Source organism: Thamnophis elegans, chromosome Z (genome assembly GCF_009769535.1).
Source record: "Thamnophis elegans isolate rThaEle1 chromosome Z, rThaEle1.pri, whole genome shotgun sequence".
Classification (NCBI taxonomy): domain Eukaryota; kingdom Metazoa; phylum Chordata; class Lepidosauria; order Squamata; family Colubridae; genus Thamnophis; species Thamnophis elegans.
In genome coordinates this window covers 91,509,043-91,535,935 of record NC_045558.1, presented here as the reverse complement: position 1 = coordinate 91,535,935, position 26,893 = coordinate 91,509,043, and the positions used below count along the sequence as shown (strand labels likewise).

Sequence of the window (26,893 nt, the reverse complement as noted above, 5' to 3'; positions counted from 1 at the left end):
AACCTTGAATATAATAGGTAATATTGAAGAGCATCTAAAGCTGTGTTGGTATAGGTCAGGTAACACCCTGAAAAATATAACTAAACTTTCATTCAAAAGCAATTTTCTTCTTTTAAGAAGTGAAAAGGTTCAATTGGCTGAAAGAAGGAACAGAGAAGGATGCTCAGCACAAGGTTGGGATTAATCAAATACCATTACGGACCCACTCAAATCCTCAATCACCATTGGAAAGCTTGATCATTCATTCATTCATTCATTCATTCTTCCATCCATCCATCCATCCACCCACCCACCCACCCACTATGAAATTACCACCCATCTCATCTAAGTTACTGTAGGCAGTTTACTAGTGCATAGCAATAATATAATAAATTCTAATGTGGGATACAAATAAATAAATAAATAAAACATTTCTAAGAATCGTTTACCTTGCTACAGAGATCCAAAGGCGTCCCACAGTGCAAATCTGTGAATCTTCTTCATCTTCTAGAGTGTAGTTTTCACCAAGGACCTTGACAGGTTGCTCTGCATGGATGGTTCCACTTAACACCCTACCAAATGCATGGAATTGGACCCCATCGTCTGTACTATACATTTTTGTGGTGTGGCACATAAGTGGACCCTTTCAAAAGAATTTTTATTTTTGGTAAAAATCACCCTTTAATTTACCATATATAATTTCTTTAAATATCATCATCACAATAATAATTATACAAATCTTGAAACCAGTAGTCTCAGTGACATTCTGATTTACTGAATCCCAAGGCTGCAGCTGAGAAATTTTGAATGGCCAATGCTTATTATCAAGGCTGGTATAGCATATTTATCTTATAGGATTCCAGTATTCTGAATTGAAGGAACCATCATAGGATTTATGAAAGAATTGAAGGAACCATCATAGGATTTATGAAAGAAGTCTAGCAATCCTGTAAGTCTGGTGGGAATGCCCCAGTGGTTCACAAGATGAGCCTTACATTAATGTTGGGGATTTTGCTTCATTTTTTAAATATAAATATATTTGTGTCTTGCGACAGTTGTACTTTTCTTTAGGGGTGGAGTTTAAAAAAATCCCCGGGCATATGCCTGTTGCAGATGGTTAGCTTTCATCCTTCCTAGCAAAGCATAGCCTTATTCACTCTTCAACAATCTGTGCATTCTGATTCTCTTTATTCATCACTAGAACAAGATGTGACTAAAATTTGCTACCCTACATAGTTTTTATACAGACTCCATGTTTCTGAGAGAAATAACATGCTACGCCTGAAACTAAGGCATTTAAAATGGACTATCATAAGTCAGTCATCTCTTTCCAACTGGTCCCTTACTCCTCTGATCCATTAGCAAAAGGATGAGATAGAAAATGCTGTTTGATAATTTTCAGCACCTACAAAGCTTTGTACTACAAATTTTTGTACCCACTCCTCAGAAAACTGATTTCCAAATTGTAGATGCAGGTTATATACAATTTAAAACACTATACTTTAAAGAGCAATGAATTAAAGGCTATTTCATCAGATGAGATTCAGCAACGCTATTATATAACCGCAATCATTTTACATAATTTGCATTGGAATAAAAAATTGCTAAAGTGAAACAAGCAACTTACACATTTGTAAGTTTGAGAAAGGCAATGCTCCAGTTTAATACCTGCTCCTCTTTTCTTCTATGTTATTTCTATATTTCTTCTTTTATTTAGTAACAATAACATAAAATGTACTAAAATACAATAAAATGCTACTCAAACAAAATTGCACAAACCAATCTGATGCCAAATACAAACAAGGAAGAGTAAATAAAACTCTTACATCAGGATCACATTCACTCATGGCCTCTCCTAGGTCAGAGTCAACGCCGCCTGTGTAAGTATGCTCAATCTTGGTCTTTGCCCCTATTTTAGGGGAGGGGATGTGTTGTACACACATATCCACAAAACCTAGAACAAGGATAAATGAAACAGAAATACATTTGTATTTGGAAAAGACAGAGATTGACACTTCTGCCTCTTTCTAATTTTCCATTATATTATAGTCACTTTCATGTCCAGAATACCTGCTATATTCAATTGTATTTTTTTAATGCAGTAGCATCTGTTCTAGAACAACAACCTAATCTTTTTCTTTATTTAGTCTGAAATTATATTGTAGAAACTTGGAAGGTATCAGTTTAGAAAGATGTCTAGGATGAGCTGATATATATATATATCTGAGGATACATCTCATTTCATGCCAGTCCATGATTTTCTACATGATTTTCTGACAAGATTCATCTTCAGATTCTTTGATTAGAACAGAAAAAAACCTTCCTTATAGTGAACACTTTTATCTTTTCCCAAAGATGGAATGCTATTTTGTACAGCTGAGTGCATTCTTGGCACCTGACAAACTAAATTGTGTTTACCTGAGCATTGTCCCTTATGTATACTTTTAAGATTAAAAGATTTTATCTGCTGTAGTGTTGCATTTTAATGAATCATAAATAACATAAGAATTCTAAACAGAATGATAATAAATGAAGATTCATAGTTAAAGAAATAAAAACATTAGGGTAGCCTACTAAAATAGAAATGAAGAGGATTCAATATATACAAGAGAATTAACACTTTGCAGCATATATAAACTGTCTTGCAATATACTGTATGCATAGCATTTCAACTTTAAAGAAACAATGGAATAGTTTTCATTGCAATCCATATTAGGTTAATCACTCTGCAGTGATTAGACGTTTAGCACTTGCACGGTTCCTTTTAATGTTCTGATTTGTGTGTTATTTTTAGTCTTTTAAAATATTTTGAAAACCATCTTGTATACTGAAAAGAACCTAATAAATCTTCCAATATATAAACGAACATAAGCAGTATGTTATTACTCTGAGGCCCACTCTAATAACAATTCTTTTAATCTATAAAGGGTACAGTAATAAGCAGAGAATACAACTGAGACATCCAGGATAATACATTTAAATTTTATAATACTTTAATGCTGTCTTTTCTTTTAAGTTCAGGTTTATGTACCAAGCATGTTATCCTTGTCAGACTAGGCTGAGAGAAAGTGATTGGCCCAAGAGCACTTAATTTGCTAAAAATACTGTGTATCATCAGGGATGCCCTTCTTTCTCCTGAAAAAAAATAAAGTCGCTTATTCAGGAACATCTGTGCGGTAAAATAAGTCTTGTTTCATTTCTCTTCATCTTGTTCCTTTGAGCTTTCATTCATAAAGTTTTGTGTTAGCTTGAGGCAAGTCAAAGATGCTCTCTATCACTTAACATTGAATAATTATTGCAACACATGTTTAACTATCCTTACCCTGGGAAGATTTAGGGAGTTAGGAAAAGTATAATTATTTTCACCTGTGAACTCTCCAAAGAATTTCTTGCACACAAGCCTCAAGAGGGGGCGGATGTTTAATTTCAACTCTTCCTTGGTGAGATGAATTCCAAGTTCATCCAAAGTTCGAGGCAAGGTGGTATCTACATCTCCAACTACCTGTGCAAAATGGATGTAGGACAATAAATGAAAGATGCAAGTAGTGAAGATTATATTCATTGGAAGGAGTGACTACGTGATTTACACTGACAATACAAATATGATTCACATAATACAATGTTTCCTCCCTTCCTGTTTCTGCCACTTTATTTTCTAAACTAAGGACCAATAAACAATTATAGACTGAAGGGGCTCTGTTGTTCCAGCAAACCTATTAATTTAGAGATGATAACTGATGAACAAAGTCCTCTAAACAATACCTGATTACACCACTTACTGTTTAGATAATTCATTTTTAATTCATAAGTAAAACCCAAGCAAGTAGACCCAGGACAAATTTTGAAAAAATGGTACTGAACCTCCAAGATTCATGTAAAAGTCTTGTTTCTAATTAATAAGAAAATCTCATCTTTATGTTTAAATACTTTTATGTAAAGAAAATGATACATATTTTAAGTTATGAATGAAATACTGTATTTTTCACACTATAAGACTCTCCAGATCACAAGACCTACCATTGGGGAGGAAAACAAGAAAAAAAAATCTGCCTCCGCCTCCCAGCAATTTGCCTCCTTGGAGCAAACAGCAAGATCAGCTTCAGCACAGGCTGATTTAGTATGAGCAGCTGATTGGCAGTTGGATCTGTCTCCCAGAATATGGCTGATTAGCTGTTCCACGCTTCAAGGATTGCAGCCACCTATTGCTGCTGCCTGCAACAAGCCAAAAATGGGACATGCATAGGCCGAAAAAGGGACGCGTAGAGGTGGCGATAATCCCCGCAGCCTGGAACAGCTGACTGGCAACATTCCGGGAAGCTGATCCATCTACCAATCAGCTACTTGTGCTAAATCAGGCTATGCTGAAATTGACCAGGCTGCTTGCTATTTGCTGCAAGGAGGCAAATTGCTGGTGGCAGAGGCTGAAGGGTCGGGATGGGAGGGGCTTTGGCAACATTCGTTCTATAAGACACACAGACATTTCCACCCACTTTTTTTTGGGGGGGGGGGAGTGTCTTATAGACCGAAAAATACGGCAATTAATGTGCATCTCCAGTTTGCTTTGCTGTATACATTTATGGATTCAATGCATATATTCTGTTTAAAAAATCAGTGATATATTTTTTCTGACTGCTGACTGAATATCTATAACTAAGCACCAGAAAGATAAACATATGTAACTGGAGCTCTGGTTTCAGAACATTTGGCACACTGCCATAGAAGAGAAACTGCCTTACATTCTTTGCTTCATGCTTGTCAAGCTTTCTTTAATATATGATCTGATTTTACTCTTTATGTTGATCAAGGGAACTGTGACTAATTTATGTCACAGTGATCTGTTCTTTTTCTTTTTTACCTCCTTGCAGAGAAATTGGAAAGGAATGGATTACAAGAGAATAAACAATCACACAATGGGGACTATACATAAGAAGCAATGCACTTGCACAGGTAGCTCTTGCACACTCTGATTTCAACTAGTAAGCATGGTCTCAGTCAATTCAACAAGTTGTCATATTCAATCATGGCTGCTTTTATATAAATATAAAATTTTTGAATAAACCAAGAAAAGCAATTTTGTATCTGAGATAAAGTAAAGGGACAAAGCATCTAAAATAAATGAAGGAATGTAAATTTGTTTACACTACTTGTATACCAAAATCCTCTTTAGAGGGTCAGCTCTGGCTATCCTTCCTGCTAAAATGCAATATGTGGCTAACCAGGTGTAGGTCTTTTCAGTAGTGGTCTTCTGATCCAGTAAAGTCAACCCAACTGAGGTACACCCAACATTATCTTCATTGGCTTGTCTGTGTTTGTTAAAGGCTCTTTATTTATCCCAGGCATTTTAAAGGTCCTGCTGTGCATATTTTTAATTCTGTAATATTTTTAAAAAAAATTCTACAGTTTTTGCTGTTACTGCTTTATCAGGCATGCTTTTGTCAACAATTTTAACTCTTTGTTGAAAGTACCTTCTACTTGAACAATTTTAATTTGGCTATAAATTGCTTTAAAATAAAAATATATCAAAAGAAACAATCTTTATTTTAACTTCCTCTTCTACTTAGATTGATGCATCCTCTCAAATTTGTTTGCTTCATTGTAGGTTGTCTTTTCTGCTGTTATAGAACAATCCTCCCTCAGAACATTTAATTATTTGTTCTATTTTAAAGCTTTTTCTATCTCTTCCTGGGCTGATTTAATTCAATGGTTTATCTCCCACTATAGGAAGCAACATTAGTTTCTGAACTAAGGAAGAAAAACATTTTATTTTTTTGAAGTTTATGCAAACAGGATAGATGTCAGATAAAGAATCCTAGAGCTAAAAGAGCTTTTGGAAATCTACTCTCTAGATATAAGCAGACAACTGCTGACAGATGGCTGTCATATTGTTGCTTAAATACATGTAGCAAAGTAAAGTATATAACTGCTTGAGGCGAATACCCCAAATGTTTTATTCTTAGAAATGGTTTTTTTCTGCTCATCCTTCTTCTTGAAATGACATGATTCTCATATTGTAAAAATAGCTTACATTTCCAATATTCCCAAAGAAAACATGAATACGTTTTCCAGAGTTAAAAACATACCTGGGCCAGTATTTTGTAAAGAGGCTCAAGAACAAATTCCACAAAGCTTCGCTGGGAACTACTTGTTGGTGCTTTTTTAGTGAATTTTCTCCTAGAAAGTACAAAATTATACATAACTGAACATACATGAAAAATTCTATTCTGGTGTTGTACCAAGATGCTTAGGAACACTGTAGCCATGTATCAAACTGTAGAAAAAACTCAAAAATATTCTCATTTTATTTTCCCAGCCATATCAATCAGAGTAATAGTTACAATTGTTTAGTTTGGCACAGCAATCAAACAGGTATAGACATATGACTGCAGAAAAAAACAATTGCAATCAGCCTACCTTCCATTGAGGATCTGTATACTGCACAAACCAGAAAGAGAAGTATCTACAGATCCCTCACATCCTGGCATAATCTATTTCAACTTCTCCGCTCAGGTTGCCACCATAAAACACAGCATGCCAAAGCACCCAATTTTCCCCCTGTGCCATCACTCTGCTGAACACTTAATTCCCATAGCACTATCTCATTTCTCATCTTCCCTATTATCTTCTCCTATTAGGTTCTTGTGATTTATGTTTTGTAACTTATGGTTAATTATTGTAACTATAATTATGACCTATGACTTGATGTTTATATGTACACTGTGGGCTTATGCACCAGAGATAAATTCTTTGTGTGTCTGATCATACTTGACCAATAAAGAATTCAATTTTATTTTCTATTCTAATATTCCACCTCAATTCTGCATGGATGTGCAGTCACAGAGGAGAAAATCCCCTCTCATAGACCAAGATATCCATTCACCCTGTTTACTCACCATGTCAGCAAAAATACCACAAACTATCTCTTGCCAATTGTTTCTATCTTTTGGTGTTGTACCAATATGCTGAGGAACATTCTAGCCATGTCTTAAAGTAACTGGAAAGCAAAACTCAACAATGCCCCCATTTTATTCTCCAATTCAATCTACCAAAAGAAATACATTCTATCATGTCCGTTAAGGATAGCTGACTGACATGGCCCAGATGACAGCCTTTTTGTACTATGGCACCCAGCCTCTAGAATATCATCTCCCAGAGATCAAATTGTCTTGGTCCCTATTGGCCTTGAAGAGGTGGTTTTGCACTCAAGCCTGGGGCACAAGTGTGTAACAGAACCCAGTTCTTGGTTCTGTTGATCAATTTTTTTAAAAAAATCTGAGCTTCTATGTTTTATCTTTTTTGTATGTTTTTAATTTTTTAATATTGTTCATTGGGCAATAATATAAATCTAATAAAATAGATAATAAAAATAGTTGCTCCTTACGTCTTGGGGTTGAAATAGATATCTCCCCACAGTCGCTTAGCAAACTCCTGGTAATTGATGTCTCCTATAACAAGCAGAAAGAAGTGGAATCTCATTTCAATTCTAACCATCAATGCAATAGCCAATTTCCAGTAGTTTTTCCTCTGTTCCACTCTAATGTAATGAGAAAATGAGCAGAACTTAATGAGGAGCTGCCATGAAAATAGACATGCTGTTGCTTGAGGAGGAAAATTCTGAAGATACTATAGAATCTAAATTCTTCTTTTGAATATCTATTTTGAAATTTCCTCCTCAGTAAGCAATTGGGTAATTTACAAAAAGTTGCAACCCTTCATGATGCATATTACACCAGACCAGTGTTTCTCAGCCAGGGAATTCTGGGAGTTGAATTCCACAGGACTTAAATCGCCAAGGTTGAGAAACACTGCACCAGACCATATTTCGCCCTTCTGGTCTTAATGAAGGAAGCAACCTGGGATTAGAAGCCTGTGTGCTGTCTATATTTTAAAGCATCCCATTTGAATCTTTTTTACTAATGGCCCTTCTCTGTCCATCACAACTTTAGATACAGTATTACTAACTGAAACAGGATTCAGCACACATGTATTACAACTCCAAATATAAGGCTGTTTACTGATTAAAAGTGGGAGACTGAAAATTGGGTGTGAAGTCTGGATGGCAAGTGAAGAAACAAAGTGAGACCCTTTGAGACCACTGAGACCATTTGCACCACTCAGGTGACCCTGATAAATCTCCAGGTGACCTTAACAACTCGCTAAAAGAATGCAAATGAGCAGCTGTCTGCAAGGAGTATAAAGCCTTCCATTTCTCACCATCCAGTCAAAGCTGAAACAACTTCTTGGATAAGAATCAAAATGTCTTCAAACAAAAAGCAGAAAGTCTGGTTGCCTCTTGAAAAAGCACCTATGGGACAACCATTACCTGGAAGGATGACTGAGAATCTCCAGACACTGAACAAACTGAGAGGATGTTAAAGTGATTTAATAAATAAGAAAAAAAGAGAGAAGAGTGCAATAAACCAATATACATAGCTGCAGAAGATCAGAATAGTCTAAGAGCTTGTATTTGTATATCCACATATCATGTAAATACATATCATGAATATGTAATGGGTAAATTCCTTACAAGAATACCTAAATGAGGTTATGACAGAGGCAAGACAGAAGTTCTTATTCAATAACAGTTCTTTAGCTCTTAGGTGTTCTTACTTGGGATGCATAGAGTTAAGGGAAAAAAGATAAGAAATAAAGTCACAGACACACAAAGGAAAAATGCTTCAAAAGCTATCTGGAAATTTTAATATACTATTATTTTGTAATCAATTGAACTCCAGTTTGAAAAATTTCCTAAATCTTTGCTCAGCAGCTTTTGGAACTTGTTTTTCACTTCAAAAGATGGACAGATGGACAGCTAGTTAAAAGATTCTTAACAAAATAGCAAGAACTTCTAGTAAATTTTAGTAGAGATGACCCTCTGAGAACATGCTGCCCACTAAGCGATGAACAGAATATCAACACTGTTTCACGGGGAGCATCACCGTGAAGAATGTAGGCCCCAACCTTTAAAATCTACATATGCTAAACTTTTATGACTCTGGGAAAGTATACAAGGATCATTTATTTATTCAAGTAAAGTTTTCCTTAGGAATTATGATTGGAACAGCAGACAAGCCAGATTCCTAACTCTGCTACTTTCAAGCTATACAGCTCTATCACTGGAAAGCCTCTACCGCTGGACTTGTTTGAGTGTGATGTAACATTTGCAACTGGTAGATCTAAATACATATAGACAATCCATAAATCAACACTGAAGTAATAACATATAACAAACACTTGGACAAAGAACATATCAATTTTGCATATGGATTAACCTTTTAGATAAGAGGAGGTCTTAACATAGCTGACAGAGTTATTTTGTCTAATGCTTACCATACATGTCAGCATATATCTTGGCAAAGGAACCCAGTGTGAAACAAATGCTATACTGAGAGCTGGCAAAACAAACATTGCCCAAAAGAGGTGAAAGGATCAGGTTCTCATCTGTGGAATACATGCTGAAAACAAGAAAATATAGTATCAAACAACTTCATCAAGAGAAACAGTAAGATCATAAGATAAACATGAACCCACATTAAAGCTTTTGCCAAAATCTTTTTGTTTTGAATTAATTAATGTCAAGTTGTTAACTAAAAGTTTTATTCAATGAATCCGAGGTGTAAGAGCACGCTTACAGCAATAAGAAGTAAAACTATATGAGCATAAAATGAATTACATTCTAGGTGTAATTTTAAAATCATTTTGTTAAAAAATACAAACCAATTATTTTAAAATGGAATCTTCCCAAATTCAAAATATTTGATGTTTAAGGAAGTCTGATGTTCTGAATTGAGAGCTGTATTTAATGCTGAGGCAGTGGGATTCAAGCATATCTGTTATAAGAAGTGTCATTTCTGTACCTGATTAAGCCATTGACTTCATCCACTATGTGCCGCAGCTTATAATAGGCATCAGTAGGTGGCAGCTTCAGTTCTAATATCAGTCGATCAATCTTGTTAATACACACGGTCACTGCCAATCTTTCCTGTACTGCATGCTTGATTAACCGCTCAGTGTTCAGCATGACCTAAAGTGAGACATAACAGATAAGGGCATCAGGTAAGGCTTGAAGAATAAAGCAGTGAATCTTATCTGGTGGAGGAACAGCCTACATAACAAGCATGCTCAACTGTAAGCTTATCTGTTTGATCTATGTATCTATCAATCTAATATAAATATTAAAATAAAAATGTTTTTTGCAACAGACAATGACTTTTCACAAAATAAATATCTATACCACATAAAATATCAGCCAATAACAGTTGTTAATTGTAGTGCATTACATTTTATAGTACACTGACACTGAAGCCTATGGAAACACAGAGAAAAAAAGTCAGAAAAAATGCCATTATCAAAAAAAGAAAGCTATTTGTATAATCTTTTCTATTTCTGCACTGGATAATGTTTATCCTTGGATAAAACCTCATGCTTAACAGATTGAACTACCAATTCAAATGACTCAAAAAGAAGATAAGAAACACACTGGGGTATGTAGTCTGTAGTCTTTCCTTGAATATAGATTTTAGAAACCATCTTGAAACTCAAATGCCAGATTGCTTAAAAAATTCCACGTAAATTTTAATAATACAACTCAAATGTTTCCAGCCTTTCTTGTCTCAAGATTCTCTTAGCATCTTAGTCATTTTTTTACAGTGGCCTAAGTCAAAATTGTGAACTACTACATCTCAATCTGAAAGTTTACAATCCTGTGGCACTCTTTATGAGTTCACTGCAATGCCCCAGTATACTGTTATACAGTTTGGAACTGTGAATGTAACCTGTTCCTTTTTCTGATCTGAAAAGATATTTGAAACAATACCTCACCTTCTCCTTTTCATTTTGTATAATCATTTAGCCTGGAAACATCCTCCTTTCAGAATCTGAGGGGGGAAATTGCTGTTCTTCCTTTCTGTCTAGACAATCTGTCTACAGGTAGTCCCCAACATAGAATAGTTCATTTACAACATCAAAGTTCAAAGTTACCACATGACTGAAAAAAGTGACATGATCATTTTTTATATTTATAACCATTATAGCATTCCCATGATCATATGATCAGTGACCAAAATTCAGATACTTGACATCTGATTCATACTTATGACAGCTGCAATATCCCAGGGTCATATGATCGCCTTTTGTGACCTTCTGACAAGCAAAGGCAATGAGAAAGCCTGATTCACTTCATCAACATGTTACTACCTTAACAATTCACTTAACAACTGCAGCAAAAAAGATGGTAAAATGGGGAAAAACTTACTTAACAAGTATCTCACTTAGCAACAGAAATATTGGGCCAAATTGAGGTTGTAGGTTGAGGACTTCTTGTACTTGTTTATCTGCAATACTGTGTCTTTTTCCAGTGGGGAAGAAAACTAAACTAAGATAATAGACACTCACCCCCTCAGCTGCATCAATGAAAAGTACCACACCATCAGAAATGCGAAGACCTGCTGTGACCTCATCAGAGAAGTTTACATGACCTTTAGGAGTAAAAAAAAAAAAAACAACCCCAAAAAAACACAATTAAAAAAAAAAAACAAATCAGTACTTTTCCCTTAGGAAATAACGTTAATTAGAACATGAGAAATCAATCTATTGTGCTTCAAAGTGAAGAATGCCAACACTAGGCAACACTGCTTTTTTGTAACAGTCCCATTGCTTTGGAATGGCCTCCTACTAGAAATCAATCTCACCTTTTTCTTTAAAATTATTTTAGGAAACTATTAAAAATCAAATTATTTCAGCAAACATATAATCTTGGCAATTTAATTTCTTGAATTATTTTTATTACAACATTGTATTCATTTATTTATTGTAATTTTTGTGTTTTCTATGTAGATGTTTGCCATTTCACTGTAGCCCACTAAGACTTTTTTGGACAAGGCTGATATGAAACCAGTAATTAATTAAATAAATACAGAACTTCAAGAGATGCAGATGCCAAGGACTGCATGCCATTAAGTATAAAAAACTTTGTTATATGCAAATATACCACCATTTTAAGATTCTATTTTTAAATATAGGGTAAAAATTTATTAGGCCAAATTTCAGTTGTCTTCTAGGTCTCTTGATGATTCATCTTACCAGGTGTATCCATGATATTGAAGAGAAATGATTTGCCCTTGGTGTCTGGAAGGACAGTGGTCACTGGTGTGCTTTTAATCCCAACACCCCTCTGAAATGAAAACAAGATCATGATAGGGATGGAAATAACTCTTTAATTTGAAACTGATGATCACAAATTTAGGATAAAGGATAGCAAGAATCAGCAAAATTCTACATATTTCTAGGAATACTGAACATTCCTAGAATTCTAGGCACTGAACATTAGAGATCTGTTGTATGGTATTTGACAACATGAAATCCCTTGAGCACCAAGGTAGATAATATTATGAGAACTTGGAACCTTTCATCTAGATTTTGTATTATAGGTAAGAATAAGAAAATTTCCTAGCATTTCCTTATATTTATCCATTCCAGGTCAGATCAGATTCCTCTTTCCTAAGAAAAACCAACATAAAAGTAAAGAAAAGAACAACCAAAATAATGTTGAATTACAATATCTTCCTTCCTGGAAAAGCTAAACATTTGGAATTTTTAAATTTAAGGAAAAATGAAAGCAGAAGATAAAAACAGAAATGTAGATTTATACACGGAAAGGGAGAAGAGGAAGATGTTTACTTGTAGAATTCATTGTCAGAAGGTTCTGTTGAGATAAATGGAACTGCTTTCTTAGGCAATATTTGTATAAAGAAAATATTAAATGTGGATTGGGATAAGGAACCTACAGGATTTAAGATGTTGCTGAAACAAAATTCACATCAGTATTAGTTTGCATAGCTATACTAGAATTAGAATTACTGGGAATTATATTCCAATAACTGAAAACCTACCTGTTCCTTATTCCATACATTAGTTTTAGATTTAGGACCATTAAAGCAATAAGGGTTTTTACAGATACAGGGATAACCTGATAGGTCACTACAAAAGAAATAGTGAATAAAATTAACATTCTGCCTGAGATAATAGGCTCTTTCTTGTGCCAGAAGTGAAGTAAAACTTATTGTTGTGTGGTTTTATATAGTTTTTAATACTTCAAAACATAGTAGGAATATGATGAAAGAGTTAATTCAGGACACTGCAAGATGAAAAGAATCCCAGATACAAAACTTCCAGAAAGGCCATAGTCAGTATATATATATATATACCTAAATATACTTACTTCTTGCTCAGTGAATAGAATGTCTGTATAGCAAAGCTGAGAAAAAACAGAAATTCAGACTGGATTAATTGAGGCAGAATATTTTCATCCAGATAGTTACATAATAATGAATATTGCTTCCTTTACTTCTGCTTTTCCAATCTGTCCTCAATAAGACACATAAGAGGTAAGTAGTAGTATAGTCTTTATTGTCATGGTATAAAATAAACACAAAATTGATTTTAACCTCACTGGTGCAAAATTATAGCAGAAAAGAAAAAAAATAGTCATATGTTTCCACATATGCATGGAGTGATTGTGGTTGAGTTTAGGAGTCTGACAGCCCAAGGATAGAAACTATTTTTAAAACTATTCGTTCGACTGGCTATGCTTTAATGTTTTCTGTCCGATGATAGAAGTGCGAAGAGACATTGACCAAGGTGTGAATCATCTCTGACTATCTTCCTTTGCAATGCCATCCAGCAATGTCAGAGGTCAACCAATGGTTACTTGTACTGAATTGATCACTCTCTGTAGTGCCTTTCTGTCCGCAGCAGTTAAACCAGCGTACCATACTATAATGCAATATGTGAGGACACTTTCTATTGTGGACTGATAGAAAGAGTTCATCAGCCGTTGTTCCACCTGATTTATCTCAGAGGTCTCTGTTGTTATGTATGTATTATTATTTTTCATTCTTTAGATTTATAACCTGCTTTTCCTCCAAAAACTTGAAATATCTTATATGGGGCTCACATTTTATTTTATTCTAACAGTCTTGGGAAGCTGTGCCATATGAGAGAAGGACCCAAAATGACCATCAAATTTCCATGGCAGAAGCTAAACCTAAACCTGTGACTTCCTTGCACAAAAATTCCAAGAAAACTATCTGGATTATAATGAATTATGTAATTGGAAGACTAATCACTTTTATATCCTTATAGTACCATATACCTACTTCCCATAAAAAATGAAATGGTTTCATGGAACTTACATCCTGGTCGTATCGCTTCCTGATCTCAGGATGTGTTTGTTCAATCAGGCAATCCACAAAACAAGTCTAAAGGCATTAGAAACAAATAAATAAATAAATAATGCACCAACTAGTTAAAATACAGTGTTAAGAAGTATAAAGATGTGATTCTTTTAGCTCTTTTTACAATTAGAAACAAGATGGCCCATGTTCTGAGATAACAACTAAATAGGATGGGAGTGGGGAATGTTAAAAAAAGTCAAGATATTATTGAGACAATCATTTTCAATTTTCTTTCTCTGTCTGTTTCTCTCACTCATATACACACACGCATTGTAGACACTCTTGTTCCACATATTTCAGAAATACGTTAAACATTAAAAACTCTTCAGATTTTTCAATTTAAACATACTGTGTATGTCACTAATGTTAAAAGCTCTCAAATTCCAGAATTATAAGAGTTGGAAGGAGCTATTTAGGCCATCAAATTCAACAATAGAGGAAGCCAGTTTAAAGTATCTACATTGGTTCATCTGTCTAATAAAAATGAGATTTTCTTAGTAAATGGTTCCTGTTTTTACAAAAAAAAAAAAAAAGCCCCTTTCATAATGTTCAAAATGTTATAAAAAGCACTATTATTTTTATTAAATTATTTAAAAACATTCATTTCAAATTATTTTAAAACTTGAAACACCAGATTTAATCGTATGATGATTAATAAAGCTTAGAATGATTTCACATATTCTTTATTACCATATTTATTAATTTATAAAGTAATTTGTTAAATAAACTAGTCGACCCTATGAATGAACTTTTAAATAGATGCTCACCTTCCCATGATGTAGGTGTCCACAAAGTGTAACATTCCGGATCAGTTCTGAGTTGTCCATCAAATCTGCAAGAAATCTAAGAGAAAAAGATCAAAGAGAGGAAAAGGTGTTAGTGATTATCATTGCCTAAGGAAAATTTCCTTGCAGATGCACTGGTCTTCCACTTTATCCTTGTCAGAGATGGAAATAATTACAGCCTTATCAATTTTTAAGATACTTTGCAGTTGTGTATTTAAATAGCTTAAATGAATCTCCCAATACTGGAGTGATAAGAATATATTTTACCAAAATCTCTTGACAAAGTGGAAAAGTTCTTCTCATATTAAGATGTACATAGCAATATTATTGCCCTATTGAACTGAGATGGGAAGAAAGCAAGATGAGTACCTGTATATTTTCTATATCAATATTAATGAAAGGTCAATAAAATTTATCTGTCTCTAATAATTGTAACTTATAATTCATGTTGATTATATTCTGCATTTCCTCATCTCTCTTTCTGATTACTGCCCCTTTGCAGCAAACATTGAGAATAGAGAATAAAAATTACTATAGTTCTGAATGATTACTGGCTAATAAACAAAAAATGAGTACAATACAAAGGGTAGACAATGAATGAGTGAAAGGGTGATTACATAAAAATAGATTAAGGGGTTGACTTAGAAGAATAGTGCAGAAACATAAGTGTTATATTATGAACTAAGACCTTTAATCAAACTTGCACACTGCATATAAGTTGGGACTACACCTTTCATAACATAATATAAATTAAGATGGATACTATAATAGCTAAAAGTTTTAGGGGCCAATTTGTAAAGAAGTTGTGAAGAAAAGAACAGAGAAGCAAAAACAGTAATAAGGGTTGGAGGGAAAAGAAGAGAGAAAACAAATAAATCCAAAGCTTTACTCACTCCATTTTATATACTGTAATTGGCAATGTTTGCTCCATGAGGGAAAATTTCTTGGTCTTCACTGGTTTAATAATAGGTTCTGTAGGAAAAGAAAGCATTAAAATAATACTGTCTTTAATGGAAAAGCAAGGCATTCCTAAAACATTTATCAATGGGAAAAGATTCAAAAATACATGCCACAAATTTTAAACTAGATTTTTGATTTATGCATGACGGGTAAAAAGGGATTTGTTTTTGTTTAAAAAGAGGCTGGGAATATTTCCCAAATATCAAATAGTGAATATATTACTATATTCACTATTTGATAGTTAATATATAGTGAATATATATATATAGTGATAGTGAATATATATTTGTCTTAGTTCTTACTGATCTGGCCTAAAATATAGCATGGCAAATCAGTGTCCATATATGTTATTTATGTAAATATCTGAGCTAAATATCTGATAGTACAATCTACAAATATTTTTTGGGACTGCATTGTAGGTTCCTTTCAAATAGAGAAGTATCTTTATTTACCAGATGTGCTGTAATCTATCCTGCCTATCCTGATTATTTCCTCATCATGTTAATACAGTTTTCCCCAAACTTAGCAACTTTTTAAGATATGTGAACTTCAACTCCCAGAATCTCCCCAGCCAACACATTGGCGGAGTTAATTGGAACAGTTTTTTCCCCAACCTTGTGTCAATAGGATATGAAAAATTACAACTGTGAGAGCCATTCTGGAGTAGTGCCTAATGTACTGAGCTAGAAATCAAGAGACTATTTGTTGTAGTACTGCCACGGGCATGAAACCATTGATGACTTTGCACCAGTCACTCTTTCTTAGCCAAACACAATTCACAGGATTTTTGTGGTAGGAAAAATAGTAAGTAACAGCATTAGGCATGTATACTATTTTAGCTAATCAAAAATAAAACTAATAAATAAAATAAGTAAAATATGATCATTCCCAGGCAAGCTAACTAGATTTATAGCAACTCTACAGTAATCCAACAAAACTGAAGGCTTGGAGAAGAGTGTAGCAAGTTGAGCAACAAAGTCTTAAATTTAAATTTCTTACCTGTAAGAGGCTGTGTATCTTCTTCCTGCACTATAGTTTCTACTTCAGGACCATACACCTCCTCAGCTGTTGGATAATATTTCTTATCCTCATGTAACACTACATCCATCCCAGGGTGATCATCATCATGGTCTCCCATATCATCGTCATCATCATCATCATCAGGCTGAAACCAAAATAAATTACTCTCAGCCAACTATTAGCAATAGAATTCCACTTACAGAATTTAGAGCTGATATCTACATTCAATTATAACTTGCAAACATATGTGCATATTGTATATTTTGTAAAATGGTGCCAAACAATAAAGTAGCATGCGGCAGCTACTCTTAAAATTAAGGCTAACATTTTTCTCAGGAACAAGATTAACATCTTAATCGTTAATCTGTTCATTACACAAACTGAATTACAGAAGCCTGTAAAAAAACTAAAGGATGATCTTAAACATGAATGTTGTTTGTAGCACAAGCATGAGATCAGTACCTCATCAAGATCTTTTGACTCACGACCCATTTCATCATCATCATCATCAGAATCAAGCTCCGGACCAATATAATTTCCAAATTCATCATATAAGTCAGTATCCATGTTGCTGAGTCTTGAATATAAAAATAAATAATTAAAATAGAACTAGTTTGTATTCCCAAAATATCACTTTAATATTTGATTGCTTTGCTAGTTATTCAGTGTGCCTTACCCCTGCTTGCAAGATTCATATTGGGATACTTTTCAATTTATCTTAACACCTTAGTTTTACTGCAAGCTTGATACTTTATCTGCATTTACTACTACTCTAAATTGCTTATTCCTTGTTTTTAGTTTCACATTTTATTTTCAGCACAACAGCTATAAGCTACCAATTCAGTAGCCTTTGCCAGTATTAATCCAAGAGCTATTTTTTATTCATCAACCTTCCATGATTGTCCCTAGTTTTAATTATCAGGTATAATTTCTCCAACTCCTTTTTAGCCACAATTACCATCATATCACATTACTCATCTTATTCAGGATAAGAATAATTATTCTTATAAATCAGTTGTTCTAATTCAACAGTGACTTTTTCAGAAACTTCCAATTTTAAAATATGATAGCTTTCTGTTATAGGTTAAAAGAAAAAAGAAAAGGCAACAAAAATAGCATCTTATCAGAAATGCATCTTTATACCTGTAGCTTTATTTTCCACAAACCTAATCTATCTGAATGCAAGCATATAGTTTTCTTGTTGAGTCTTTTTTTTACTTCAGAGGAAGACTATGTATATATTAATCTCTTTCATGCCTCAATTAATAAGGCCAGGCATGTATGTTTCAATTAAAGATTGTATAAGATGTGTAGACATGTATTCTCTACCATTTGAAAGTGCAATCTTGTTTTTAAAAATGCCTAAATCTGTCTTCCCATTAGCTTCCATATCTCTCAAATCTCTCTACCCGTTGCCATATTACCCTCTTATTCGAATTCCAGCACTTTCGTTCAAAGAACAAATCGCGTACTTTAAAACTACTGAGAGATACTGTGGAACGGCCGTTTACTGGTTTTAAAAATAAGCATTTTAAAAAAGATATCGTAAGGCTTTACAAGAAATCATAACGCACGCGTGCGATTACCTTTTTTTGTTCTCCTTCTCAGGAAGCGCGCGTTACTCGAGACGTTTCCCTTGCCGGCGCACGATGCGACCGTGGCACAAAAAGCCCCTTCATTTTCCTCCGGATAAAGTTGTCCATTTAGCAGCCTGATTGATTTTCCACGTTTTTCTCCTATGTTTGATGCTGGAGAGTTAGAGGGATTTATAGATTCGATTTCGATTCTTTTCGGGCCGTCTCAGCAAAATTGAAATTTTTGATAAGCATGGACTGTGATTAGGCGTTTATGATAGACTGTCCCGATCTCTATAGGTCCATCTCGCCATTTCGTTTTCCAGTTGCTATGGAAACCGAATCGACGCTTAAATACTATTGAAAGGGGAGGGCTAGGCCGGATTAAAAAACAACAACAACAACCGAACTACGTTTCCACAAACGTGGAAAAAATCTTCCCTTCCTTCTATTTGGTAACGGCCAGGTTAGCGAGAGAAATCGAGAACAGTTTTTTGTGTGCTGGGTATGCATGGGATGGTAAAGTAAAACACAAACCTGTAAAACCCTTCGCCACTGAATATGGAGTGGCCAAAAGAGTATTAATTCGGGCAGGCTTGTTTACTGTTTTCTGGGAGAGTTGCTGATTATATTCTTGCTTGCCTACTTACTATTTTATATTGATGTACTTCCTTTCCGTTAGTGCCTGATCTAGGCAGACACCAAGACTGTAGGCTTGATTGGAAGGGGGGGGGGTGATGACCCATAAGAAGGGTACATTCAATAGCAAATTCCTTATATGTCAGAATCTACTTGCAAGGATATAATGGTTGAATTGACATGTATGTATATATATGTGTATGTATGTATGTGTTTTCATAGATTTTCACGGGTACAGGTATGCAAGTCTTGGCGTATTCGGGTATTTTCTTGTGTAAGATTGAGAGTATCTTTTGGCGAAGTTTTGACAAGGTCCCAGTTGCCATCTTCAGTTTGTGCTTTTTTTTTTTGCTTGCACAAGCACGAAGCCGAAGGCACCAGCCTGAAGATGGCAAGTGAGACCTTGTCAAAACGTCGCCAAAAGATACTCTCAATCTTACACGGGAAAAGACCCGAATACGCCAAGACCTGCATATGTGTGTGTGTGTGTGTGTGTGTGTGTGTGTGTGTATATATCTATATATCTATATGTCAGTTTATTTTTACTGATTTTGCTGAATAAATTCACTAACCACAGAATGATGAGGATGGTGTGCGTTGTATTATATTTATTAGAGAACATAAAATGCAATCACTGCAACATTTCATTTATTTTCACATTACCATGTTGGAGAATGATACTTTCCTCCCCGCACCATCGACTATTTTCTCCCTTTCCTCCCCGCACCATCGACTATTTTAAATCACACTTGCGCAGTCCTTCGCAAATTTTAGGAATGTGGTGTGAATGGTGTGCCTGGTTGATGTCTGTACCCACTTTTTAACTTCATTATTGCTGTATTTTTTGTGTTTTAATTGACTTACGTGGGGAATGCATGGATGAGTGGCTGTGTATGTATGAAAGGATTGGGAGTACAGCCTGGTGCCTCCTCCACTGAGTGCTATTGCAGAAGTGGTAGGGGGCCCAGGCCTACCTCCCGTCCCAGAATGATTGACATAAATCGCCTGCCGGATGGAGCGGAGGCTGTGGGAGGGGATATGGGGTCTACGGATGCGGGGGTGGGCCGGAGCATTACGGTCACTATGGGGAGAGGTAGGTATGATGGGAACTTCAGGGCTAGCCATTACCGGGGAAGGAGGGTTCGCTACGTCACAGAGATCCCTCCTTCCGGTCCTGCTAATTCCACTCCAGGGCCAGATGGTGAGAACTATCAGGGCCCTGGTCTCAGGCTGTTGTTGCTAAATGCCAGGTCTGTGGTTCACAAAGCTCCCCTCGTCCGGGACCTAATTTTAGATGAGGGGGCAGACCTGGCATGTATTACTGAAACCTGGCTGGGCTCGGAGGGAGGAGTCCCTCTCACTGAAATGTGCCCAGAAGGATTTCAGGTGCTTCATCAGCCGCGACCCCAGAGGGAAGGGGTGGGGGAGTGGCTGTCATCGTCCGAAGGTCTTTAGTTCCTCGTAGGATCCCTGCTCCAGAGCTTGTCGAGTGTGAGTCCCTGTTGATGAAGTTGGACCTTGGAGGTCAAGTGGGTTTGTTGCTAACGTACCTACCTCCCAACAGCGTTGCAATAGCCCTCCCCTCGCTCCTCGAGTCAGTAGCCGAGTTGGCGGTAGAGTTCCCCAGGCTTATGGTTCTGGGGGATTTCAACCTGCCTACACTTGGTGAACGCTCTGACGGGGCGCAGGAGTTCATGGCTTCTATGACCCAAGTAATTCGGGGTTCGACTCATTCAGCGGGTCACACACTTGACCTCATATTTCTCTGGGAGCAGTGGAGACGTGATCTAGAGTTGAAGGGCATTAAGACCTTGCCCTTGTCATGGTCTGATCACTTCCTACTGAGGCTTGACTTTCGGAAACCAATCCCCCACTGTAGGGAGGTGGAACCGATTAAGTGGTTCCGCCCCAGGTGCCTGATGGACCCTATGGGATTTCAGACGGCGCTTGGAGAAATACCTGACACTCTCGTCCACAATCCGGTGGAGTCCTTAGTCACTGCCTGGAATACAGCGGCGGTGGGGGCTCTAAACCGGATTGCGCCTTTGCGACCTCTCCGAGGCAGCAGATCCAGGAGGGCCCCTTGGTTCACCAAGGAACTCCGGGAAATGAAGTGCCAAAAGAGATGCCTAGAGCGCCGCTGGAGGGCCAGTAAATCTGAGTCAGACCGAGCACTGATGAGAGCCTATCAGAGCCTATCTCTTGGCAATACAGGCGGCGAAATGTGCGCACCTGCTGAATCGCGCCCAGCCGCCTTGTTTAGAATAACCCACTCCCTCTTGAAAGGGAGGGATGCGGATGACCCTTTACAAAGTAGAGCTGAGGAATTTGTTCAGTATTTAATGGATAAAGTCGCTCGGATTCGGACAGAGCTGGACTCCAATTGCACGGTACCAGCCGAGGTACCGGGGGAAGGTCTTGAGCGTATTTCATGGATCGAATTTCAACTTGTCTCTCCTGAGGAAGTGGACAAGGCCATGGGAGCGGTGAGTGCCTCCACTTGTATACTGGACCCATGCCCCTCCTGGCTGGTCTCGACCGGCAGGGAGGTGACACGTGGCTGGATCCGGATGATAGTTAACACCTCTCTCCGAGAGGGAATTTTCCCGCTCCTCCTAAAGGATGCGGTGGTGAGACCCCTCCTGAAAAAACCGTCTCTGGACCCAGCCATTTTGAGCAACTATCGTCCAGTCTCCAACCTGCCCTTTGTAGGGAAGGTTGTTGAGAAAGTGGTGGCCTCTCAACTCCGACGGTCCTTGGATGAAACCGATTATCTGGATCCCTTTCAGTCGGGTTTCAGGCCTGGTTACAGCACGGAAACTGCTTTGGTCGCGCTGATCGATGATCTCTGGCGAGCCATTGATAGGGGTCACCCCTCTATCCTTGTGCTCCTTCACCTCTCAGCGGCCTTCGATACCATCGCCCATGGTATCCTTCTGCGACGGTTGCGAGAGGTGGGAGTGGGAGGCACCGTCCTCTGGTGGTTCTCCTCCTACCTCTCGGACAGGTCGCAGTCGGTGTGGGTCGGAGGGCAGAGATCGACCCCAAGGCCCCTCAATTATGGGTGCCGCAGGGTTCGGTCCTGTACCCCCTCCTATTTAACATCTACATGAAGCCACTGGGTGAGATCATACGCCGGCACGGGATTAAGTACCACCAATATGCGGACGATACGCAGTTGTATCTGTCCGCCCCGTGCCAACTCAGTGAAGCAATAGAAGTGATGTGCCAGTGCCTGGAGGCTGTCAGGGTCTGGATGGGTATGAACAAGCTTGCACTCAATCCCGACAAGACCGAGTGGCTATTGATGTTCCCTCCCAAAGATTGGCCAAGTATTCCATCTCTCAGGCTGGGGGGTGAAATTATACGCCCCTCAGAAAGGGTTCGCAATTTGGGAGTCCTCCTGGATCCGCAGCTGACTTTAGAACACCATTTGTCGGCTGTGACCAGGGGGACCTTTGCCCAGGTTCGCCTGGTGCACCAATTGCGACCCTACCTGGATCGGGAGGCCCTTCAGATAGTCACTCACGCCCTTGTGACCTCAAGACTGGATTACTGTAACGCGCTCTACATGGGGCTGCCCTTGAAGAGTGTTCAAAGACTTCAGCTAGTCGAGAACGCAGCCACGCGAGCGATCGTGGGTGCACCCAGGTACACCCACATTACACCTATCCTCCGCGAGCTGCACTGGCTACCTATTAGTCTCTGGACTCGCTTCAAGGTGCTAGTCGTTACTTATAAAGCCCTACATGGCATCGGACCTGGGAACCTGAGAGACCGCCTCCTGCCAATTACCTCCCATAGACCGATCAGATTGCACAGATTAGGCCTCCTCCGGATCCCATCTGCCAGCCAATGTCGGCTGGCGACTCCCCAGGGGAGAGCCTTCTCTGTTGCAGCTCCAGCCCTTTGGAACGAGCTCCCCGTCGAGATCCGGACCCTTACTACTCTCCTGGCCTTCCGCAAAGCCACGAAGACCTGGCTGCTCCGGAAGGCTGGGGGGCTGTTGAAATAGTCAGCCCCACGGGAACTATGAATGTTGTGTATTTTAAATTGTTGTTTTGTCTATTTGTCTATTTATCCCCCTCCCCTGTTTATTGTAAGCCGCCCGGAGTCCTTCGGGAGTGGGCGGCATACAAGACCAGTAAAATACAAATAATACAAATAAATACTTTTCACAACTAGAAAAACAGTACCAAAAAACCAGTATGGAGCCAGTTCTTAAAATCTGAACAGCCAGCAGGCATCAGATGAATCATATATATCATGCTAAGTAACGAAGACGATTGTTCAGTATTGATTTAGCATATGAATCCCTTATAGCTTGTTCACCAAATAATGATTAAAGAAGACATGATTGACTTGGAGGGCTGATTCCAGATACTAAGAGTTTACAGCTGTGATCTTGCTAAAAATAAAGTAGCTCAGTGCAAAGGGCTACTGTTTTATTCTGTTTACTACTATATTTGTAAATAAAACGAGTCTTCAGTATTCTATACGAATGGAAATTGAAGGTTATGTATTTGAAATCATTTAGCAAAATTGGACAAAACAATGGTGTGTTTAGAATAATCATAAGAAGCTGATCGTTTTCTATTATGCAATTATCTGAGAGAGAAACCTAGTTTTACAAATTAAATATCTAATTATTGGTCAGCTGTGTTCTTCTTAGGTTCCCAAAGTGGAAGGCATGATTGATTTCCATGCTTTGGAGAAAGAGCTGGAAGAAGCTATTGCCACAGATGAGAAATACCAGAGAGAAAATGAGGCTAAATTCCGAGCGGTACATCAGAAAGTATCATCTTATGAAGAATTCAGGTTTCTTAATTTTTAGAATCCTCTATTGATTTGATGCAGAATATGGATAAAAACATTTATTTATGAGGGCAATTTGCTTTGAATTTAGCAAACTTATTGAACCTATAATAATTAAATTAATAATAAATATAAGTTTTGTAAGTCTGGTTATTTTTAAAACCTGAACTAGATGAAAGCACAATATTTATTTATTGTGCTTTATTTTCATACTAACTGATTTTTTTCAGCTGCCTTCCCTCTGTTCTATTGGTGCTGAGAAAACTGGAGTAGTTCTTTAATTTTATTTCATTGCATGTAGAACATTGGATGATATATTTACACACTGAATAGCAATTTAACTATTAATAACAGAATCTAGAAGATTTTCTTATCCAGTACTCTTATCTTATGCAGGAAATGTACTACAACACTGGAAAAACATTCATTCTGTGATATGTGTTAGCAACATAGTGCAGTTTTCATTACTTTCCATTTTAATTTCTGCATACCTTAGAGAAAGAAGCCAAATAACAATTAAATCACTCTGCTTCCTGCTATTTTGCATAATATATCAGGGAAACAAACAACAATTGGAGTACATAACGCAGAGGCTAGAGTTACCAGTTAAAGTTGAAGAAGCAGAGGTGTTTTCTTTACTGCATTTTTTCTCTTACGTGTTGCAATATCTATTGTGTATTGCATATTGTGTATTGCATATTGTAAGTTATCCATAGTTTTATATGGTAGATTAGCCTTTCCCATAAACTAGCAGTTAAGAGGCCAGGCAAGATGTATGATACAACTTTCCTATTTCTTTAATAATTAGATGAAATGAGAATTTAGTAGCTTTAAACCAAGTGGCTATGGCTAAATGGTTATCTGTAATGTCTCTAGACTCTTCCTCCATTCTGTCTGCAGAGATATTGTTCTAGCCTCCCATTTGAAACCTCTGGAGAAAAAGGACAAAATGGAATGTGGCAGAAATGTGTTGTGGAACTCCTGTGCAGTTAAAGCAAATCACAAACAAGAGAGTAAGATAGACTTGCCTCAGGTAAGAGTAATTCTGTCTATGAACTGAAATGTTTCTCCAAATATTTTTTAAAATTAAATATGTTTTAATTTTTTTATGTAGGAACTAAAACTAGAAGATTATTTTTTTCATTATTTGAATAAATCTAACAATACTATAGAATAATAATTATTCTATCTTATCCTATCCTGTCCTATATCCTATCCATCCTATCCATCTTTCTAATTTTTATTGTTTTGTTGAAGAATTATACCCCAAAATATACAGTTGGAGCAGATATATTTTTAAGAGTTGATGCTTTTGTATTCTGCTTTTTTCCTTTTTGATCTCTTCTACTTCTGATTGCTCATCATTAATTAATATATTGTGCCATTTTTGTTTTAAAAAATCTGTTTCTAGCAGCCCTGTTTAAATTACAGTTTCCATAAAACATTAATTGATATTTAAAAAATGAAGAAAGTATTAATTGTGGAGTTGGGAAGTACAATAATATCTAGGCAATGAGACTATGTCATTTTAAAAAACTCTCTAGGAATTAGAAAGCCTGCCTGAGACTTCTGCAGAGTTCTACAGAGATTGGCGCAGATGTATGAAAAACAATCAGGATCGCTATCTCCTCCTCCTCCAACTTGGAGCCCAAAACTTGGGCCGGATCTTCCAAACAGATCTTGCCTTTGGCCTCTTAGGTGAATTTCTAGTGGTGCTGAACCAAAATGCTTCCATTAAAGACTGCAATTTTATCTTGGATATCTTGGAGAATTTATCAGGCACCAAACGTTTTGGACTGAACATTGAACTCCTTAGTGAGAAAGAGAAAGAAAACTGCAGGCAATTGTTTGAAAAATTGCAAAAAATAGAAAATGACCTTGGCAATTTTTCTGAAATTCAAGAGATTCCAGATGAAGATGGTACAGATGCTACTCAAATCCATTGTCAAGGAGGTAAAGGAATTGGAAAAAAAGTGTTAAAACTGATGAACCTTTACCAAATCTCCTTGATCAATTCTTGAGTATAATAACTAATAACTAAAGATGGAAACATTGTAATATAAAAAAGACTAGAATGCCTATTAAAAACATACCTATCAGCCCTTTTAGTATATATTGGAAAAATAAGAGCATATGAAAAATAGATACCTAATCAGAGAGGCTCACTTCTTGCTTTTTGTCTCAATTGCATTAAATATTATATGAACTTAAACCATTATCAGCTTAAAAGTATGCATTATTTATTTTGGAGTACTTTTGTCATATTTCTTATTACACATCTTGATTGATCTTTTGCTTTAGTTAGAAGGCTTAGTCATTGAAGTATGAAAGACACTACTGACAACTTGGATGTTGGCTCTTTGAGTATATTTATATAGAGGCTTTTTTGACTAATAGGTAAGCATAGCAAGCAACGCAGCTGAAATCAGAGCGAAGGATTTTTAATTCACATTGAAGAACCTGAATGTTTACATTTATAGATAAAACAGGCCATATGCCAAGAGATTGGGGAGCAGCAATTATCATACCAATTTATTAAAAAGGTAATAGAAATGACCTAGGCAATTATAGACCCATTAGTCTTCTGAGCGTTATTAGTAAACTATATGCCAAACACCTAAACTATAAACTTCAGGATTGGCTAATTTCAGGGGGGATAATCAAAGATGAACAAGCCAGTTTTAGAGAAGGAAGATCTAGAGTGGATCATATTGTAGTACTCCACCATTTAGTACAAAAATGCACATATAAAAAAATCCTCTTTTTGTGGCCTTCCTTGATTTTAAGCAGGCCTTTGATTCAATATCCAGGATCACCCTCTGGGAGAAATTAAAATGCACCACTACCAATAAACACCGCCAATTCCTCATACAAAAATTGTATGCAAATT

At 36.8% G+C, this 26,893-nt stretch overlaps 2 protein-coding genes across 5 annotated transcripts in view; one reads left to right on the top strand and one right to left on the bottom strand.

Annotated features, from left to right (window-relative positions):
- The window catches only part of EFTUD2 (elongation factor Tu GTP binding domain containing 2), a 31,445-nt gene extending 12,805 nt beyond the window's left edge, over positions 1–18,640 (bottom strand). Inside the window, exons 1-16 of one of the 2 annotated variants that reach the window (XM_032237010.1) lie at positions 18,562–18,640; positions 17,438–17,552; positions 16,955–17,120; positions 15,889–15,967; positions 14,978–15,053; positions 14,169–14,234; positions 13,196–13,231; positions 12,058–12,148; positions 11,371–11,453; positions 9,834–10,000; positions 9,307–9,431; positions 7,358–7,421; positions 6,060–6,150; positions 3,346–3,481; positions 1,806–1,933; positions 429–622 (exon numbers count right to left, since the gene is read on the bottom strand). In XM_032237010.1, coding sequence (XP_032092901.1) covers positions 429–622; positions 1,806–1,933; positions 3,346–3,481; positions 6,060–6,150; positions 7,358–7,421; positions 9,307–9,431; positions 9,834–10,000; positions 11,371–11,453; positions 12,058–12,148; positions 13,196–13,231; positions 14,169–14,234; positions 14,978–15,053; positions 15,889–15,967; positions 16,955–17,120; positions 17,438–17,542 — 1,607 coding nt within the window. In that variant the 5' untranslated portion in view covers positions 17,543–17,552; positions 18,562–18,640. Of the gene's footprint in view, positions 1–428; positions 623–1,805; positions 1,934–3,345; positions 3,482–6,059; positions 6,151–7,357; positions 7,422–9,306; positions 9,432–9,833; positions 10,001–11,370; positions 11,454–12,057; positions 12,149–13,195; positions 13,232–14,168; positions 14,235–14,977; positions 15,054–15,888; positions 15,968–16,954; positions 17,121–17,437; positions 17,556–18,561 lie in introns of both variants that reach the window. The other variant, XM_032237011.1, reaches the window with a different exon arrangement.
- Positions 18,641–18,884: 244 nt separating this feature from the next.
- Positions 18,885–26,204, top strand: CCDC103 (coiled-coil domain containing 103). Of its 3 annotated transcripts, none has more exons than XM_032237385.1 (4): positions 18,885–19,015; positions 23,846–24,006; positions 24,904–25,036; positions 25,548–26,204. In XM_032237385.1, the coding sequence occupies exons 2-4, from the start codon at positions 23,879–23,881 to the stop codon at positions 26,022–26,024; spliced, it is 738 nt and encodes a 245-aa protein (XP_032093276.1). In that variant the 5' UTR covers positions 18,885–19,015; positions 23,846–23,878; the 3' UTR covers positions 26,025–26,204. The 3 variants fall into 3 exon arrangements, with proteins under 3 accessions (XP_032093276.1, XP_032093278.1, XP_032093277.1); XM_032237387.1 differs by having other exon boundaries at positions 18,893–19,015; positions 23,861–24,006; XM_032237386.1 differs by lacking the exon at positions 18,885–19,015 and having other exon boundaries at positions 23,294–24,006.
- Positions 26,205–26,893: the final 689 nt, after the last annotated feature.

What these genes read in the sequence shown, in the direction of transcription:
- CCDC103 (XM_032237385.1), top strand. Translation starts at nt 23,879, where the DNA reads ATGATTGATTTCCATGCTTTGGAGAAAGAGCTGGAAGAAGCTATTGCC. An exon ending in TCATCTTATGAAGAATTCAG is followed by an intron (nt 24,007 to 24,903) that starts GTTTCTTAATTT and finishes TTCTGTCTGCAG; the next exon opens with AGATATTGTTCTAGCCTCCC. An exon ending in GTAAGATAGACTTGCCTCAG is followed by an intron (nt 25,037 to 25,547) that starts GTAAGAGTAATT and finishes AAAACTCTCTAG; the next exon opens with GAATTAGAAAGCCTGCCTGA.